The sequence below is a fragment of the Filicampus tigris genome, chromosome 20 (assembly GCF_054856515.1).
Source record: "Filicampus tigris isolate MCC_2025a chromosome 20, RoL_Ftig_1.0, whole genome shotgun sequence".
Taxonomy (NCBI): Eukaryota; Metazoa; Chordata; class Actinopteri; order Syngnathiformes; family Syngnathidae; genus Filicampus; species Filicampus tigris.
In genome coordinates this window covers 10,312,874-10,332,247 of record NC_141236.1, presented here as the reverse complement: position 1 = coordinate 10,332,247, position 19,374 = coordinate 10,312,874, and the positions used below count along the sequence as shown (strand labels likewise).

General features: G+C 41.5%; 1 protein-coding gene and 1 long non-coding RNA gene across 4 annotated transcripts in view; one reads left to right on the top strand and one right to left on the bottom strand.

Annotated features, from left to right (window-relative positions):
• LOC147128258 (sine oculis-binding protein homolog A-like) overlaps positions 1-6,082 on the bottom strand; it is a 12,377-nt gene extending 6,295 nt beyond the window's left edge. For both annotated transcript variants that reach the window (XM_086019768.1, XM_086019769.1), the window contains exons 1-5: positions 5,794-6,082; positions 2,721-2,850; positions 2,333-2,527; positions 1,726-1,877; positions 37-132 (exon numbers count right to left, since the gene is read on the bottom strand). In XM_086019768.1, the coding sequence (XP_085875894.1) occupies positions 37-132; positions 1,726-1,877; positions 2,333-2,527; positions 2,721-2,850; positions 5,794-5,886 (666 nt within the window). In that variant the 5' untranslated portion in view covers positions 5,887-6,082. The remainder of the gene's footprint in view (positions 1-36; positions 133-1,725; positions 1,878-2,332; positions 2,528-2,720; positions 2,851-5,793) is intronic.
• LOC147128257 (uncharacterized) overlaps positions 1-19,374 on the top strand; it is a 27,458-nt gene extending 8,084 nt beyond the window's left edge. The window contains exon 4 of one of the 2 annotated variants that reach the window (XR_015083798.1): positions 18,755-19,374. This is a non-coding gene — a long non-coding RNA (uncharacterized LOC147128257). Of the gene's footprint in view, positions 1-10,559; positions 10,590-18,754 lie in introns of those variants that run through there. The other variant, XR_015083799.1, reaches the window with a different exon arrangement.

Sequence of the window (19,374 nt, the reverse complement as noted above, 5' to 3'; positions counted from 1 at the left end):
CACCTGTGTAGAACTGTTCATAAAGTATCCTCTTACTCTAACACTGCTGTTTATCTTCATCACCAGCCTGGGTGAGTCCTCTGTATGGGAGTGCTGGGGGGATCTCTCCCCATGGAGGTCTTCATCTCTGGCCTAATTGGTAGAAACCACAATATGAAACATTTACATTGAATCAATGTCAAGCAGTTTAGCAAACTTGAGTTCACACATGTGATGGGTTAACTTGAAACCGCAGTTCTGTATTTGCTTGAAAAAAATACTACAGTGGAATCGATCTTTGGCCAGCAAATCAGATTTGAAAAAGTCTGGCAACAAGTGTAAAAAAGCTTGAAATGATTTGCCTTGTCATGAAAGGTTCTCAAACCCTAAAGGTCAGTCCAGCGAAGGGAAATCACTATGCGGTGAAATAGATACGGATATACACTGAGTAGGGAGGTAATGCAACTGATGTATTGTCATATTAATGTTGCCAATATTAATATGGGAATTTGTCTCGATTTGTGTAAGACGATCCTTTGTGGATCCGAGTGCTTCCCCGGCCCACCAAGTCGTGTTGAGTTACGACATATGAGGCAGCTGAAGTTAAGGTATGCACTGAAAGTGGACACCTCGCCCCAGGCCTCCTGGCCTTCTTCTCAGACAAGCAGCAACAAGTCAACCGCACTGCTTCCCTTCCCGCCTCTGAAAACATAGAGGCCTTGTTGCACGCAGTCTGCTCAGACCGCCGTTTTGTCCTGACACTCTTGTGATTGAACCCATCACAGTATAGACAACAGCGATGGCGAAAGGGGATATCGCTGCACGTCACCCCGTACCTCTAGATGGTATATCCATGTCTTTATGGAAGGTGACAAATCATGCTGTGTGCATCCGAGCGGTCCCTTATAGTGGTTGTTGTGGTCTTTCCCCAACACCGAAGCCGCTCTAATGGCTGACCCCCCCTCCATTAACGAGAAACTGATACTAAGCGTCCTGGATAAACTTTGACCTCCATCACCATATTTTTTCCAACAAATATTCCTAGTACGTGAGTTCTACGAGATTTTTTAAAGATTTTTTTTATTTATTTTTTTTTGAAAGGAACATTTTTAATTTTTAATTTTTGTTTGATTCAGTTTCGGAACCAAGGTGCCAATTTTACATTGGAAAAATGTCACAAAAAGTATGAATACTGAAATAATAATGATCTCATCTCAACTAATTTACAAAGTGTCAAATATAGGCTTTTTTTTAATTGAACACAAAGCTGATATTCTTACAAGAAAACCTGACTTATTCTGTTCTGTGAATTGCAACGGGTTGATGTGTAGGTTTATTGTACCTTCCGTGATCTAATGCAAGAGCATTCAGTTGTTCTGCCTGCCACTGTACTATACAGTATGTCGCTGGCATAAATAGAAGAACAAATATATATTTGTGATTAGTAAATTGATTTTTGGACAAAGGTGAAAGTAAATAATGTCCCACAGTACCCTGGCTTAGGGTTAGTGGGATAGGGTTACAGTTAGGGTCAGGTTAGGGTTAGTTCAGGGTGCCATCTGAAAAAAAAAACATGGAATTCCCCCACCTCCTCCCCCGCTAACACACGCGCTGTCCAAGGTTGGATGGATGTGTGGTAGAGACGTCTTTTGCAATCTAGTTATACTCACATTGCAAAAGATAAGCCACAGCTGTGGCACGACAAGTTACATATGTTCACAATCAATATGATCTGCCACTGCTCACCTTATTGCGCTTGAAGTAAGCCCGTCTGCAGGCGGCGAAACACTTCTCACTGCAGAAGCTCTTGAGCTCGGAGCCCATGCATAGAGAGTAGCGCTTAACACCTTCCTTCTGGCACCAAACGCACACTATCTGCACATTCTGCACGTCGTCCACTGCAGGGTGGAGAAGAATGAATTGCGGTCAGACCAGTGCAATTCAGAAAACTCAAAGGTACCAGAAATCTGCTTTTTAGAATCAATTGACGTGATTCTTTGGAGAACATGTCATGTAATTATGTTTCAATCTCAAAATCTCAGAGATCATGACGATATATGTAGTCCTGATCACATTGGCTAAAATTGTTAAGTGGTGCTATGGAAACTAGTAGTACTAAATAAATACTGCAGTCTATCCGCCCTAGAAACTTCCAATTATTTATGATTCTGTTTAGCGGAGCGAGTAGAATTAGCTAAAATGTGATTTTAATGGGCGGCATCGTGGAGGGTGCCCCCCAGCTCTCACCCAAAGTTAGCTGCGATTATCTCCGGCACTCGTGACCCTAGTGAGGATAAGCGGTATGGAGCATGCATGACTGGTGATTTCAATGTTACGCTCCATATCTTGCTACCTGCTGATGGCTTTATGAGCGGTACGATGACTGGTGCACTCTTCTGCTCCTTGGGCGTGCTTGAGGAGGTGCTTGTTGATGAGGAGGAAGAGGAAGACGAAGGAACGCTGAATGATTCCCTCTCGACGCTCTTCATAGCGAAGACCGAGTGACCGACTTTGCTGTCCACGGTTTTGGGTTTTGGCAAAGAGTTTTCTGAAAGACATACCCAAAATATCTTAACCGTCATGGAATTGTTTCAACTTTCAAACTGCCGATGAGTAATGAAAGATGGATCTTGAATGAAATATGAGGAGACGCTATAAATTTGAGTGACTAAATGTCAGCATAACCTGCAGAACCCGTTGGCAAAGTCCTCTTTCAATTACAGTGAGGCAACTGCCCTCACCTTTCAACACAGATACATGCTGGCGCCTCTCCCTGTAGTTCCTGATCTCGTTGGCCTCAGCGTCTCGGAGATCTACTTTGTCGTAGCCGTACCATCCCAGAAGCTCGTTCATGGTGCTTTCCGCAAAGGTCTGCATGGGACAAATAGGAAAACAAGTGGTAGATTAGCATTGTTTTTATATGTATAAAGAGCCACAAATAGGATATTGTTTATATCGTGGTTGTGGTGGAACTTTTTATCCTATGCTAAACATAATCAGACCTTACTACCACGAATGAATGAGAGGGATTCTTTCTCAGCTCCAGCCTGGTTGGAGAACTGAATCTGAGCACAGTGGAGTTCAGTATGACGCTTTTTCCATGATGTATTCATGTTGTTTACCCTTGCTAAATCTGAGACGGAAAGGTTTAAAACCCGACACCAGTGTGAGATCTATGAATCATCCTTTGTTTATCTCATCTAATTAGAAAAAAGCGGAAGAAAAGAAAACTGTTCCCTGCAGATGTGTGGTCCCCCTTCTTTTTTTTTTTTTTTTTTTATTACGACCAGATGAAAAAAAAATCAAAACACAAAGGTCTCTCTCTTTATCCACCCACCTCTCTCTGTGGTTTTGGAGGAACCGGATTGGAGGGGAAATCTGATCCAGAATGGGCAGAAATCAGAGCGGGACACCCAACACCACAGCGAGGTCCCACGCTTCTCGGAAATGCCCCGCTTCTCTTCCTTCTCCAAGCTTTCCCCCCTCTGCTGCCCCTTCACATCTATCCTCCCCATGTTCGCCATCCTCCCCACCAGCCCCGACACCTTCCAGCCCTGACACCCGACCCGGCCGGGCCTCTCGGGTTTCACCCTTTTCCAGCAAAGCCAGTCCGCTGTGGCGGCGTTCAAGCGCCGTAGTACCGACTACACATTCTTTCCCTTCCCTTCGCTTTGCTCACTCCGACCTCTGCTCTGCACCGGGGCCCTCAAAGAAATGGATCTCTCCCTTGACTTGCTCACTTTCTGCTGTGTATGAGTGCGAGTGAGAACAGCGGTATCATATCCAGCTAAATTAGCCGAACGATGATTAAAGTCAAGTATCCGGTGTCTGGTGCTGAGCTCTGGACCTGACGTGGAGGGAGTAAGTCCGAATGTGGTGTTGAAACAGATGTATTACAGAGACAACACTGAGCCGGACCTTGGCGGAGTGTGAAATCAGTTCTGCTGCCTTCCAGTGTGTTACTCGCTTTCCATCTTACCTCGTTTACGTTTACTCAATTGGCAGATTCTTATAGAGTCAACAGATTGTATTGATTTCAGCCAAACTGGACCTTTAGAAATAGGAGTATAGTTAAGGTACAGTCAACCTTAATGTCCCCCCGCACTGTGGTGGTACCTTCAAAGTTACACATTTTGTCCCAGTGACATTTGACTTTTCACCCATGCAGTAGTATCACACTGAACCGCGACCGGAAAAAAAATTACAAACAGTGACTCTTGCATCCAGTGATTTGCTCTCTGGGGTTCATGAGTGTAGATTGCTCCCAAGAGACAGAAGTTGGACCCTCCCAGTGTTTCTGACACATTATGGTACATTATTGGATTCTAATGTTGCTGTACCTGCTTTGCGACCCAAATGTTATTAGCTCAATTCTTGGGGATTGCACAATGAGGGACTGTACCTCGATCTCTTCTATCTGACTATGTCAGGACAGAAATTGAGGTCCTGCTTTCTGACAGTGTCATGACACTTATTGGACGCCAAGGTAAATGTAGCTTTTGTCCAAGGTAAATATTTGCAGAACCACAAATTAATTGTTGATTTAACATTAAGGGACAGAAATGGAGCTTTACTGTACCCCTATTTCCTTTATAACTTGGACTGGATTCTACATATTGGACTCTTACAGAAAATTGTTTGCGCATTTTCTAGCACCAAAAAAGGTGTTCCCAAGGTGTAAAAGCTGCTTGTCCTGGGGATAATTCCAGTGGCACACCACTGTTCCCCTGAAGATAAAATTATGTACAGTACTGTAGTGTCAAAGTGTATACAACTCTGACGTTCATTCAACGGTTTTGTCTGTCCAGCCTTCCCACACTGTTGTTTGTGTTTCTTTTTGGCAGTTCAGACAAACATCTGCTTTGTGAGAGTGACAGGCTGTATCCTAAACCACAGCGAGGGTTGCGTCCAAAGCCAACAAACCGGGGCCGACCCTGAGAGCCAACCGGGGCAAGCTTTACATCAAGCGAGGATAGCGTTTCGCATGTTTTGATTAAAATTAGTGGAGCTCGTAACACTACACCTCCCCTGGATATCAAAACTCCGCAGTCCAAACCACTTAGAGAAAAAAGAGCACATTTCCTCCCCGCGCTGCCAGAATCATCCCCTCCTTCGTGAAAAAAACCCTTCGATTTCCCAGGACTGCAGGCTTGAAGGAGCCTTGGATATCCCTTACCAACACTCTCAAATAACCAACGTCCGAACCCAAACAAAGCACACAATCCGTGGATACCTTTCCATGCAGTAATGTGTGCATAATGGTGGGAGGGAATAGCCGCCTTTGACTGTGATTTGACTTGTCATTAGAAGAACGACAATCTTTGAGGAGGCGAACATCCCCCGCTGTTCAAGTGGTGCTTAAATCATGTTTTCCCACCTAACATGGGGCTGTTGCGAGTCATTTGGGGACATTAATGTCCAAACCTTACCACCCGCCCCCACCCAACAACTCCAGCGGGGGCAGGGAAGAAGTGACGCACATCTGGATCTCCAGTGGACACAAGTGTGTACACGTCGGGGCCGCAGCTGGCCTGACGCTGCGTCACAAAAGGGACAACCTACTTTTTTTTTTTTTATCAGCTAACATCTGCAGTGTAATTACAATTTCCTGTATGGGTTAGATTGGCGATAGAAAGTGCTTAATATTGGAACACTTGATGAAAAGAGATATCTTGATCTGTCACGTTAAATGAATAAGAAGTGCATTCAGCATGTAATTCCTGCATTGATTTGTGAGTGAGTATAACTTAAATAGGAAGAAGGGGTTTTTAAAAAAAAAACAACAACAAAAAAAGTGACCCAACCTCCTCTCACCTTCATCTCTTGGTTTATTTCCCTCTTGACGGGATGCGCGGGTTTCCTGCTGCGTTTACTTTCTGGCGGTCTCCCTTTCTCCATCTCTGGCATAGTCCCGGTCTATGGTTGATCCGGTTCGGATCGAAGTCGGATGTGTCAAGCCGTCAGAGAGATTCGGCGGGTCAGTGGAGCGAGCCAGAGTGAAAGCTGTCACTCGCGGTGACAGCGGCTGTCATTCCCGATCGTGGGCGCTCCTAATCTGAGCCTCCACGCGAAAAAGAGTCCGCGGGATATGCGTGCGCGCTCCGTGCTGGAGGCTCCACTGGCGAACCAGCGCCGCTCGCTCAGCTTTAGCGTCATCAAGCTAGTGTTGATATGGGAATGGGCACTTCCGGTTAGAGCTGAAAATAAAACTTCATTGTAAAATGATTTATAAGCATATGTGGCAAGACATTTGAGCGGTTATATGATATCCTAATACTGTGCTAAATTGTCCATGTACATGTACTCTTTGTCCTCACTGCGCACTAGTAGAACAACTCTTAAGTGACATTTTTTCCATTACTTTATGACATTTCTGCGTACTAGTAGAACGATTACGGCGCACTAGTAAAACAATTACATGCCACTATAGTAAAGCAAAGTTGACATACGTCTGCTACTAGTACAAGTAAAGCGCTACATAGCAGCATCTTTTGTCTCTAAACTGTTAACATGCAGTTGTCATCAGTGCAGAGTGTTGTCTCACTAATAACATGTCGTTCCACTTGTGCCCTGAATTGTGCAATTCACAGAATTAGTAGAATATAGAATAAATTCTCAAACAGCTTTCCATAGTATAAGCCACATTTACTTTAGAAAATTTGTTTTAAAAACCCACAGTCATTACATGTTATATATTTGGAGAAATAAATTCATTAAAGGAGGATATTCTATTTTTCCACGTATTCTGTTTGACTAATAGATGACTCATTAAAAGGTAATTAAAATACAAAAATGGAGACTTTAGAAGTCAGAATTAAAGTAAATAACGGAAACAATCAAAGTTTAAGTAGTCAGTGCCTGTCACATATAGTACAAATTAGGAATTGGTTGCTTTGAGTTGGGTCAGCACGGTGAGCACGTCTGCCTCGCAGTTCTGGTTTGAAGCTACCTTAAATAAACCACTTAAAAGTTTGTGAGACTTCTGATAAAAGAAAATGAAAGCAATAGAGTCACAATTGCACTTCAAATATTTGACAACTGCTCCTTTGAATTCCTCGCTATGCCATACCCATTTGTTTTGCTTTTATTTTGAAAGCAAAACAGCCTGCTCTTGGTTTAACTGCGCTTTTTGACGCCGCTGACACCCCCCCCTCCACTCCATGATGGAAGAAGGAGGGCTTCTGATTTGATGTAACCCAACACCTGGCGCCCGCCCCCCTTGCCTCCCAAATCTCACCAGATACATTTCATAAGGAATGCAAAGACTGTGTTTTATCTGAGGACACAGTACAAACACTGTCTCTTGTCCTAAAATAAGGAAGGAGATGAGAAGGCCGCTGCGGGTTAAACGATACCAGGGGGTCTTTTTTCACTTGGCATCCTTTTGATCAGAGCATGTCCAGTGTAAAACACATGAAACGTCCAACCCGGTCAAGATGCGTAAAAGGTGAAAGTCAAGTGAAGTATTGGTTCGTACAGCTTTCCGCATCTGGAGGTTTTGAAGGGAAACATTTGTGCCGCGGTTATTCTGGATGTTAAAGGCCAGGCTGGGAACTTACGCCTATCGTGTTTCCCAGTCGGTGAGGAAAAGATGGAGACGATCGAGTTGCATTCGGTAACATAAACATGAGTGTGAAGCGTGTTGTGTTGCTTGAACGGAATTATTTTTACCTGGTTATTTTTGCGTGCGTGTTCAGAAATAGGGCATATACGGGAGGGGTCCATTTCGGTTCCTTTAGTTACACTAATGTACTCCATTGGGCGAGTTACTGGACACCATCTGTGACTCTTGTAGAATTAACGTCTAGTGTAAGTTATAGATTTGAGGGTATCGCCCCATCGTTCAAGCGCGCGTTGGTTATACTGTCAAAAAAACTAGGTTCCAAAAAAAAAGATTTTATTGAGCACATGCTATCGGTGATAACATGTACGCAACTTAGTTAAAGTATAGGTCAGAGGATTTGCGACTAGCATCAACATTTCTTGTACCCTTTCAATTACATGCCAGTATTTTGATTGTAAACTTTACAATTAACTGAGTAGAGTATTAAAAATGACAATTGCCGAGTAGAGCAGTGGTGTTTTAACAGTAGTTAACTCCTCCCCCTGCTTATGACGCTTAAAAAAAAATGTTAGTAAAAATTGGGCCTTCAACAGTGAGGCGACAGCATCACCATACACTAGGCACTTGTTATCCAAGTTTAGATACGGTTCATAATTATTTTTACTACTCTAACCCTAAACTAACGAAACAGTGATTCACCTCTTTTGAAAGTTGTCATAATTGCACATCTTTTATCCTCATGAAATAATATTCAGAACCATCAAAAATACTAAAATGTCATGATAAAGTTTTTATGACGGCAACACTGTAGATTACTTCAATTTTCCATGGGAAAAAGTGTTTGACTTTCACGATCTCACTGTACAATACTAATAAGAAAGTAAACATGGGATTTATATTTCAAATGCTCTTAAAGTTAACTTAAAAACAGACTTTTGGGTGTACTACAGACAGGAAGACAAGAGCTTTCTCCGCTGTCTCCACTCTTGCCCAGTCTGCTCTGGTTGGAGGAATCCGGGCAGAACGCTCGTGTAAACAGAAATTTGACCCGGCGCGCAGGTTTTGGGTTTCGCCCTCCTCGTAGACCCGCTGATGACACTCGATCCGGCCCTGCTTTGGGAACAGGGGCTTATCTGATGCCTCACAAAAGGGCCCCTCTTTATCCACATCTCCATAACAGCGCACATCTGGTGCCTCTGCAGGGAATGACGGTCCTTTCTGAGAGAGAAAGAGGGAGAAAAAGGGGTGTGGGGTGTGTGTGTGTGGGGGGGGCTTAAAGCAGTGAAGCACTGTTTCCTCAGCCATCCAATTACACAAATGACATGGGACATGGGGCTGTCCAAAGGGGCTAAAGTTTCAGTCCCCTAACATCTGGATTGAGTTAGAGAATGTCCATGGATACATGATAGCAGTGAGTTTACGTTCTCAATTTGGAGGATCTGGAACATCTTGTGGAGCCTGTCCTCGGCATGAACAGTTTTCACACTGTAGTAAGGAGTGGTGCACAGTAACACATAGTGGCCAACAGGGAGCAATGTCGAGCTTATGTGCTGGAAAAAAGTTATTCAATAGAGCAGACCTGGGCAAAGTACTGCCCGGGGGACACACAGAAAACAGAAAACAATTTGTGTCTGTGGTGTTGCCAACTCAGTATCGTTTTTGCTATTTTTGTGACTTTTCTCAAGCAACTATTTTTTTTCCCATAAAAGAAATGAGCAAAAATGACAACAGTGGTCCTTATGTTAGCAACATTCTTATTTCCAGCATGGTGGAAGAAAGAGGGCCAAGAACTAGAAGTAGAACTAAAATGGGACATCATTTAATGCATACTTTCTTTTTTTCTTAATTTTTCACATGCAGGGGAAGGAACAGCAGGGGGCGGCACTGCTTCATTTGCCTACCCTGACCCAAGGTCCCTGTTTCCTGAGTATACAAATATGTTGAAATAAGACAATATGTTTTTTCTAAATACATCAAAAATAATATTGAACAACGTTGGCGTTAGCATGTTGGCTTGGCCCTCAGCAAGCGTCCAAGTTTCTCATGTGACGTCATTGCAAAATTAATTACCCGCTCCTGCAATAGAGTGTATTGCTAAGAATTTAAATAAATATAATTCATAATTAAAACTAAGCTGAATAAAATAAATGTGAATTCATCATAATAATTGAGATTGAACCTGCACATGGTCTTAACATAAAAAAATGGTTATTGTACTGTATAATTGGTGGTAAAAAAAATATATTTTTTACTTTTGTAAACACTTAAGTTTGTACTTTTTTTTTTTTTTTAAGTATTTGAAGGAGTACTTCTACTTTTACCAGACTCTTGTTTTTTACATAGTGCAAAGTGTGAGTACTTTTGCCTCATTAGATACAACAGGAAACATGTTTAAAAAACACTTAGAAACCATAAATATAAAACATCCATCCATCCATCCATCATTTGACAATCAAATTAAAAACACGAGAGTAAATACGGCGGTAACTGACCTTGGGTGTGCTTTCTTGTGCCACGTGATGGCGTAATTCACGCCACCGTAACCCCGAAATGTCAGATGTCTTAAACCGAGCAACCCTATATGTATTTTCAATGTCACTTGAGGTGTGGACACTAGATGTCGCTGTTACCATGCTTTTCATGCCCGCATACCGGACGCGCAACAAGTCAAGTACGACATACTGTTCCCCTCCGCCACTGTTTTTGAAACCTATTAATACATTTTTATTTGACAAAAACAAAAGTAGCTCAGTCACCACTCATTTTTTGGGGTATCCTGCTAATCATGGTCACCATAGCAACATAATGACGATAGTTCGACGTGATGGCGCCTTCGGTTGTTTTCTTCCTTTAGAAAAGTAATATCATTTTATTAATAAAAAAAAAAAAAGGTTGTATGCACAGCTGCCTTCCCAATTGTCTCCAAAGTATACAATTAGGGCTTACGTCATTCTAGTCTTCAATACTCTCCTCCTACTGTGTCTCTATTGGTGACGTCACGCCCCGATATAAAAAGGTGGCTGGGAAGCAGCTGACACCATTGGAAGCACAAGCATCGACGGAAGGAGGGCAAAAAGCATTTGACCGCCTACTGCACGGCACTCTTCTTTCCAACCAAGTCCAACATGTGCAAAATGACCATCGTCCACCTGGGAGTGATTATCTATGCCATTTGTTTATCAACACAGGTAGGCCTGCATTTATACTGACTAACTATATGGTGTTTTTTTGTTTCTATGTGTGTGATGTTAAGTGTATTGCCGTCATCTTATGTATACCGGTAGTTGCATATGTGGAATAGCATTAATAATACGAAATTATAGAATAAATAAAAACTTGATGACCTCCTGAAAGGACAAGGACCTGAATTATATTAATTTGCTAATGTTGAATTAATGGCACTTGGGTGCATTGTGATAAAGATGTTGCTTCAATATGAATGTTACTTTGCTGCCCTTACACCTGAGACTTGATGATTCGGATGCTGTGTGACCACCCGCTCGGTGCAAATGTGGCGAGAGCGTCTAAAGTTACTTTGGGTGTCAAAAGAAACCTGACACACGTGTGCGGGGTAATTGTTTAAAAAGGTTGACTAGGCTTTCTAATTAGCTAGAATTATTTTTCACATCTGTTGAAATATATTTTCAAATGCATTTGAATTTTATTTCTTGAATAATCCTTATGCTTTAGAGCCTGGGTGTGGCACCGTTCATAAATTGTAGTTTAAGTGCTATCTTTTTCTATCCAGTAATAGTTTGATTTTTTTTGTTTTTGTTTATAAAATTGCATCTTAAGCCTGCTTAAATGATGATTCGATACTCCCCCCACCTGCTTTATTTATTTATATATTTATTTATTAGCAGTACACATCTTTCCAATAAAAGATGATTTGATATTGTATATATCTCGATACGTGGGGTATTATACGATTGAAGGATGGTACATTTTCGAGTGGATGTGTGATTACGATTTGATTCGATTTGGTATGTCTGTAGCGTTCGTCATATATATTAATATGCATCGTATAAACTCTTCAAAACTCAAACTATTCAAATGAATTAAATTCAAAGAGACAACAAACCTCCAGCTATAACATAACAAACCGATGTATACCCGCCGTGCATGTTTCATAAATGACGATTTGATTGATACGTATCTCGATACAGCTGGTGCATTACGATTTGTCGATTCAAGGACGATACATTTTAGTCCAAACTGATTTCCAGATTCAAATAGTTTTTTGTTACAACCCTTATACTGAATATTAAAATCACATCAATCTGTCTTCATCCTGTCCCCCCCCCGATACAGGTGGCCTCCCAGAACAGCACAGTCCCCAGCACAGGGATGACCTCCACCTCCAACAGCAGCACGCCCACCATGGCCACAGACATGTACAGCGGCTCGACCAACTCCACCCCCCCCCCCACCGGAGCAGGCCTCTCGCTGCACACCGCCAACTCTTGCTCCGCCCTGCTCCCCATCCTCCTCGCGGCGGCCTCGTTCCTGCAGAGCCTCTCTTGAAAGCTCCCCGTTCCCAAAGAACCCACCCGCTCCGGCCGGCCCCCCACCATCATCACAACACTTTACCAGACGCACAGAAATTGACTTTTTTTTTTTATCCTCTTACGTAATATTCATAACCCAAATACAGTATGTAATGAAGAAATGTCTTTCTGGGGGCGGGACTTCCGGCAGGGGGGGGGGGGGGGGGGGTGGATACAGGCTGATTCCCTCAGGGCCCCTTTTTGCACGGCATGAAAAATGCACCTGGCCTTTCCATTGCCACACTGGAGATGCTCCGGGCTGCACTTAACATGTCACGTGTTAAAATTGTGGACCACCTGGTTTATTCTGTGGCTTCAAAATGGCTTTTGGCTCTAAAGTGTAAGAGTATAGTATTTAATAACTGCATGAGCCAAATGAGTTGTTTCCCCCTTTTGATTTGGCGCCGCCATCTTTATATTAAAAATGTCAGTTGTACGTAGCAATTCGTCTCACGCGGGCCTCGTCCTTTTTGCCTTGTCATTTTTAAGAGTTGTGGTCTTTGTACAAACACCCACAACCCCCCCCCCCCACCACTCCCTCTTTTACAGGCTGACCCAGGAAATGACTGACCACATGGGTATGGCTAATGTTAGATCCCCTTTACAGCCTCTTTTTTGTAAAAAAAAAAAAAAAAAAAAAAAAGGGAACGTTTTGTGTTTTAATTTGACTTAGGCATCATGTACAATAAATTGTTGAAAAAGAACAATGTTTCATTTTTCCGGCCCTATCGTCAAATAATTCTTGACTGTTTACCTGCGATGAGCTGGCAACCAGTCTAGGGTGTACACTGCCTCTAGGCCAAAATCAGATGCAGGCACTAATGAGGATCAGAAGTATAGAAAATGGATGGATGGATGACTGCTTACTCCTCTGCTGTTACTCCCAGTAACAGGAACCATTTCACAAATGTCATGGATCTCCAAGCTATTGAATTAGTCTGAGTTATTTGCACATAATGATGGCGCTACAGCTGCTTGAATAGGCTGCGTAGCTGTCTTGGCTGTTATTAAAGGGGCTGCCAGGCAGTCTAGACTGGCAGCTGGTGGACCGTAAAGGCCAGAGATGGACTCGGCATTCCCCGATAGCACCACTGATCTCTTTTGGACCAGAGCCAGAATGCATACTACACTTGCTACGGCGTTCTGGGAATACAGGCAAAGTCGAAACAATGCGGCGCGTGCCTTGTCTGTGTACGACGTTATTACGACTTCATTGTGTCGCAGCACAAACAAACCTGTTTTGTCGTTGAGTCTGAAGGTTAAATGTGTTTGTAAAAGACTAGAAGAGGGTTTAAAGAACCTTTGGGGAAAGGCATGTTGAAGCAGATATTCACCGGTCGGTACTCAAAGTTCTGTTGACGTGTGTTTAACACTTGAATTTTTTTTTATTTTTTTTTACCAAACTCAAAGGAAAATATGTAGTGGTGAACAGTTTGGTAGCAGAATGTCCTAACCACTAAAACGGTTGGGTCAAACGTAACTCAAATTGGTTTATTTCAAACCCAGCCACCGGGTTATTATTGTACCAACCCAACAATAGTTAATTTGACCCAGCAGGATGGGTTGGTCGATTCAACCCAACGGGTGAGTGAAATATTTTAGCCAAATGTTAGGTCAAATTAATTCGTTTTTTCTTCAACTTCACGTTTTTGTTCCCAAATGATGAATCAAATTAACTGCAATGCTTTTAATTACCAAACATATCTTTTTGCATAAGATACTACTTCAATAGTTAACAAAACAGATGCTGTAAATTATATACACTCTTAAAACTGCTGGGTGATTAAAAAAAAAAACAATTTGTGTAAAAGATGGACCAACCTGCTACTTGGGTTGATTTGACTTTCTGGCTTGTTTTGTACAAAACAAGACAGGCCCACACATAGACACGTTTTAGTTACAATGAAATAACGAATGCCTCTAAAATGGCCTTTATTCTTTTAATAACTCGATAGAGGCTAACAAACATGTCAGATGTGGCGTAGCGGACGCTGTGATGGCAGACCGGGTAGCGCGCTGCTCGGAAATGCCTCAGCACCAGTAAAGCCAGCCTCATGACTCATTATCCCAACCTATTGTCTGTCAATCCTCTGTGCACTATTCACCTCTGGGCTACACACCCAGTCTATTAAACATCCTTTTTCTGGACCCATCGCATTTCAACTGTTAGCTCTGCTGTGCCAGTTGTCCTGTTGAGTGAACATGTATTGTGCCCCCTTCCTGATCAGATGAATTTTTTAATTTTATGCATAATTATCAATATTGAATGTTGCTCGAGCATCAAATTCGTTTAAGGTCATACCATAGCACGTCAATTGCATTTAAGTCCGAACTTTGACTTGGCCATTCGAAAACCATCCTTTTGTTTTTTTTTTTGTTTTTTTTTTTTTTCATTCTGAGGTTGACGGCGTGCCGTCCAGGTCCTGTCGTACCAAAGCAGCCCCAGATCATCACACTTTCACCATCGTATTTGACTGTTGGCACGATGTTCTTTTCTATCGAATGCAGTCTTAGATTTATTCCATATGTAAATAGCTGCACAACTTCCAAAAAGTTCAACTCTTGACCTGTCAGTTCAGAGAATTATTCCTCCAAAAGTCTTGGGCATCATCACAATGGTTTTGGGCAAATGTGAAATGAGCCTCATTTGTTGCACACTGATTTTTTTTTTCCCACAAATCATATTCATAATGCACTTTTGTCAAGTCGTAATGAATTCTACGTCTTAAACACATTTAAATTATTTGTAGAGAACTTTAAAAACAACCAAAGCCGCGTACTAACTGCTGTACCCCAAATAAAAATGAGACATATACATTTAAAAAAAAGTGTTATTTTATTTTAAAAAAAGGACCAAGAAATCAAGCGGTATTCCTTTAAAAACATGATGTTGTTTGAACTCAAGTTGAAAGTGGACCTCATGAGGTGGTCCGCAAAAATGGTTGGCCAATTACGGTTGACCACTAAGGCATCATTTGCTTCAACAATCACATGAAGCACTTCAGGGAAAACCACTCTGGTCTGTCTGATATTGATGCATTTCCCGTTACACAAGCAGTTCAGTTTCCTTGCAAGTTCTGCTTTTTTTTTTTTTTTTTTCTCGCCTCAATGACTAACACTTGACATGACTTCATATCCTATATCCTCATTGACCAGTGTGACTAACATACAGTCATTTCTTGTGACGTGATGTGTGACACCAAAAACCTTGAATCGTTGAGTGTCGTGATGAATTATTCAGGCGGTTGCCGTGGTAGCAAAGACAAAGTCCCATGCATGTCCACATACAAACTTTAGCCTCTTTATACCTGCAAAGATGGGAAAAGACAGCCATGAGATTATTTAAACATGTGATAGTATATAAACTTGTGCTATACCGGAGTCATATACTGTACAGCGCTTATATATTTGAGCTTCTTGGCTGTAGTCACTGACAATTGTAAGTCACAAGAACTGCAAGCCTTAGTCTATTCCAAATGATGGATAATTCCAGATGGCCCGAACCAAAGTTCATCACACATTGAATTTGTAGTATTTTGACTGTAGATTTCAGGTACAAGTTTGCTGGTGAGGCTCGTCAATAATTCAGGACTCAGTGTCACGTGTCTGAGCTGACTCGTAATTACCAAATGTAAAGATAAGTGTCTGATTTCCAATGACTAGTTCATGCTGTGTAACAAAACGATTCCAATTTAGACATGTTGAAAATGACTGAAAACGCTGCGACAACCATGCCGGGCTGCATGTCTTTAAAGAAGATTTTGTACTTGTCGTCTTGGCTTCCCAGCAAAACCATCTTTTGTGTACGTACGTATGAATGTGTATGGGTTTAGAATGTAATGCTTCTGAGTAATGGGACTCTGCTGAATAGTGGTTTGGTAAATGTACACTTTGCAGGAGAAGCGTTGTAAGCCCCAAGGCAACCACAGTGCTGCGGTCCACCACTGCTGTTTTGGTTGCGATGTACATTGATGTACATTGGACACTGGACATTAGGAAGGCCCTCTCTTTTCAGTATTACAATACAATACAATTGTATTTATATAGAGCATTTGGAATGAATTAATTAATTAATTGCAACCAGTGGAGACAAAGTTGATTCAGTCTAATTTGAGGGCTCAATTAGGCCATTCTCCTATTCCTTTTATATGAAATAAAGACTCCCTAACCCCTGGCAGTGTAATAAATGATCATGTGCAGCTAAAACCTATCATTGACCCTAGAACACTAACGACGGGTGATTTTCACTCACACATTTTTTTTTCATGTGATATTTTGTATTGGGAAATTAACTCCCAATTACAGTGTTGTACTTTTACATAAATTGACGAAAACTGTATTTTATCCGGGATGATATGTACCCGACAGCAGTGATGGTGTTACTAATTTTAAGGTTAGTGTTCTTAATCGCTTCTTATTTTTAAATGAATGGTTTAAAAAGCATTGTGACTTTTCAAGTTGCCCTAGGCATCATAACAAGCGACCTTGGGCTAATTTGGTAAACAAATCTTCTGTTTGTGTTTACCTGGAAGTTTATTTCAACAAAATTCATTTCCAGCAATATGTTAATGACATAGCAGCATACATTGTATTAGAGCATGCTCATATTTTGGAATTTAGTCATAAAAGTAAGCAAACCCATTTAAATGGTCCACCCCAGCAGACCCAAATTCTTTCAAATGCCTTCACATGCCCTGTGATGTCTACACGTGGACTGTGGCCATTTACACACATTTAAATCCTTGCAAACCAAATAACTCACATTTGCAAGGCCACCATCCCACGGCAAACGACAGCCGCCATAGCTTTCTTTAAAACTGTGTCTAGAGAACTTTGTATGAAAATAATACAAATAATTATTTGTCAAATATGGGTTTTTTTTTAAGCAGAGACTCACACTACCATGTATACATCACAACAGGCCACCAAAAGTTTGTGAAACAAAAGGTGACAAAGTGTCACATGGCTTTTGGATGTACAAGTTAACTGTGACTTCCTTCTACTTCTGACCACTTCTTCATTTTTTTCGTAGGTCAATGATGTTGCTTCGGTCTATTGTGTATGCTCTGCATTTTATCGTTTCAGGATCATCGCTATAGCAAACTAGAGGTGAGGCTAGTGTAAGGACAGTCGAACGGTCTTTCCTGCCAGATGGCCACTTGCACTTCCTTTTTGGTCCCGGCAGGTTGCCGTATCAACCGACAGCTTAAGTGGATCGGCTCCAATAGAAATTGCTTAGTTGGTTTCACTAATCACAAGTGGCTCGAAAATCGGCTCAGCAATTAGTTTGCTCATTTGCCGGCTTCACTTTCAGGGATTCCTATCTGGGGTTGCCATGGAAACCAAACAAAGGAAAACGACTAGTCATGTAAAGCTGCTGCATAATGCCACTTGTCAAGTCATACTGTAAACGTATGTGGGTTTTTTTTTTTTTACTTTTGAGAACACTGAGGCTGATTGGCCTCTTCCTCTGTCAAGAGTGAACACAAATAACGCAGGAAGGTTTTAATCGAAATATTTAATGAATATTGACTCTGCTACCATTGACGTTGTCCCTTTTGTGGGCTTTGTTTGGCCTGTTTAATGTGACAGGAGTGAGCTCAAAGAGCTAACCTGATTTCATAAGCAAATCAGGTTGGATCCCCGATTTAGAGCACCCATGTCCCTCTTGCTGTCCATGGCAACCAAAATAAAGGGACCGCGGAGAGCGAGTGCATAACTAGGACACCCCCCCCCTTTGGCCCCCACTTTCACAGAATCCTCCCATCCTTGTCTAACCTTTAGGAAGGACACCTGATGCTGTGCGGCGGCACCTGTTTGCTGCATGGCAAAAACCTCCACTCGCATGGGGGTGCGCTGAAAGAAGGCCACATGAGAAGGCAGCACCCTACAGTGTACATGAATAATCCTGTACACAATGACTGTTGAATATTGCGTGAGAGCGAGAGTCTCCGGTACCATCTGTTCCATGCAACACGTTGTTTTTTTTTTTTTTTCTCTTTTGTCTAAACCGCACTCAGCTGTCGGCAACATCAGAATATATATATATATATATAAAAAGCATAGTTATGTTTACATATTAACAACTCAATGAAGGTGTTACACTTTCAATTAAACTAGAAAACCATATCCTGGCACCACTTCCATACTTTGTTCCTTTCTTTTCTAAACTCATTTTTTCTGCATTCCTACTTTACCTACTTCCTTTTACACCAGACCTGCTTTTTTATTCTTTCCTTCCTGACCTTCCTTCCCTCCTGCCTTCCTTTGCTCCCTCCCTCAGACCTTATATTTTATTTTGCATACTTCCCTTCTTTCCTTGATCATGGTAGTTTGCTAAAAAAACAAATGAGTTATTCTAATATTTCAATTTAATTTTTGAAAAGTGTACACCAATTTTCTTTTGGTCGACCCTCTATGAACTAAAATGTGAGCTGTGTTTAGCCTTTATGAAACATGGAGGTTTCCTCAGCCTAATGATTTTCATTACAATCCATGAAAAGTATAAAGCACACTTTAAATTTGAAAAGGCCCTACACTTTGAAGGAGAGCACTTTTTAAAAAAAAATATATATAGATTCTGTATGAAACAAATCCAATAACAGTAATTCAATCAGAACACTGTGTTCAAAGTTGTGCTAAAATGGTCTTATCTCATTTGCAGCTTGACTCACTGCCCACCTGCCCAACACCGCCTCTGCTCCTTCCTCCACTCCAGCAGCAGGCACGGACATTTGTATAATGGATGTAGCTCATTTTCACGTCCGCACAACTAATGTGAAACAGGGGAAATGTAGTCAGGCTGTAAGTCTGACTTGAACAAACTGCAAGGATTAAAGAACAGTCATATTAGATATGCATGTGTTTGTTTGTGAATACAAATGTTGTGTTGAGTGCATGTATATTCATAAAGGACAAAGTTAAAATAAAGGGCCATGTGTACTTCAGTGGTACACTGAAGAAAAAAAAAAGACCCTTTGGATTTACTTAATTCGAACATCTATTCTGTTGCACATGATTAAAAGGTGGTAAACCGATGTAATTGTCTAGTGTTTTCCTCAAGATTAAACAAATGGCGTGTTGGTTAAACACATTTTGATCATGTGCAACTGAAAAGCAAGTAGCTTTTTTTCAGCGTAGTACTGTAGTTGTTGTGTTGCGAGGTATCCTAATGTCCTCATTTAAGTTAAGAGTGTATTTGAAGAGTAATTATCTTATGTTTGACATTCGTGGGTTAAAATGTAACTTCCTACATTTTCATTAAATAAAGCTTTTACAATGGCA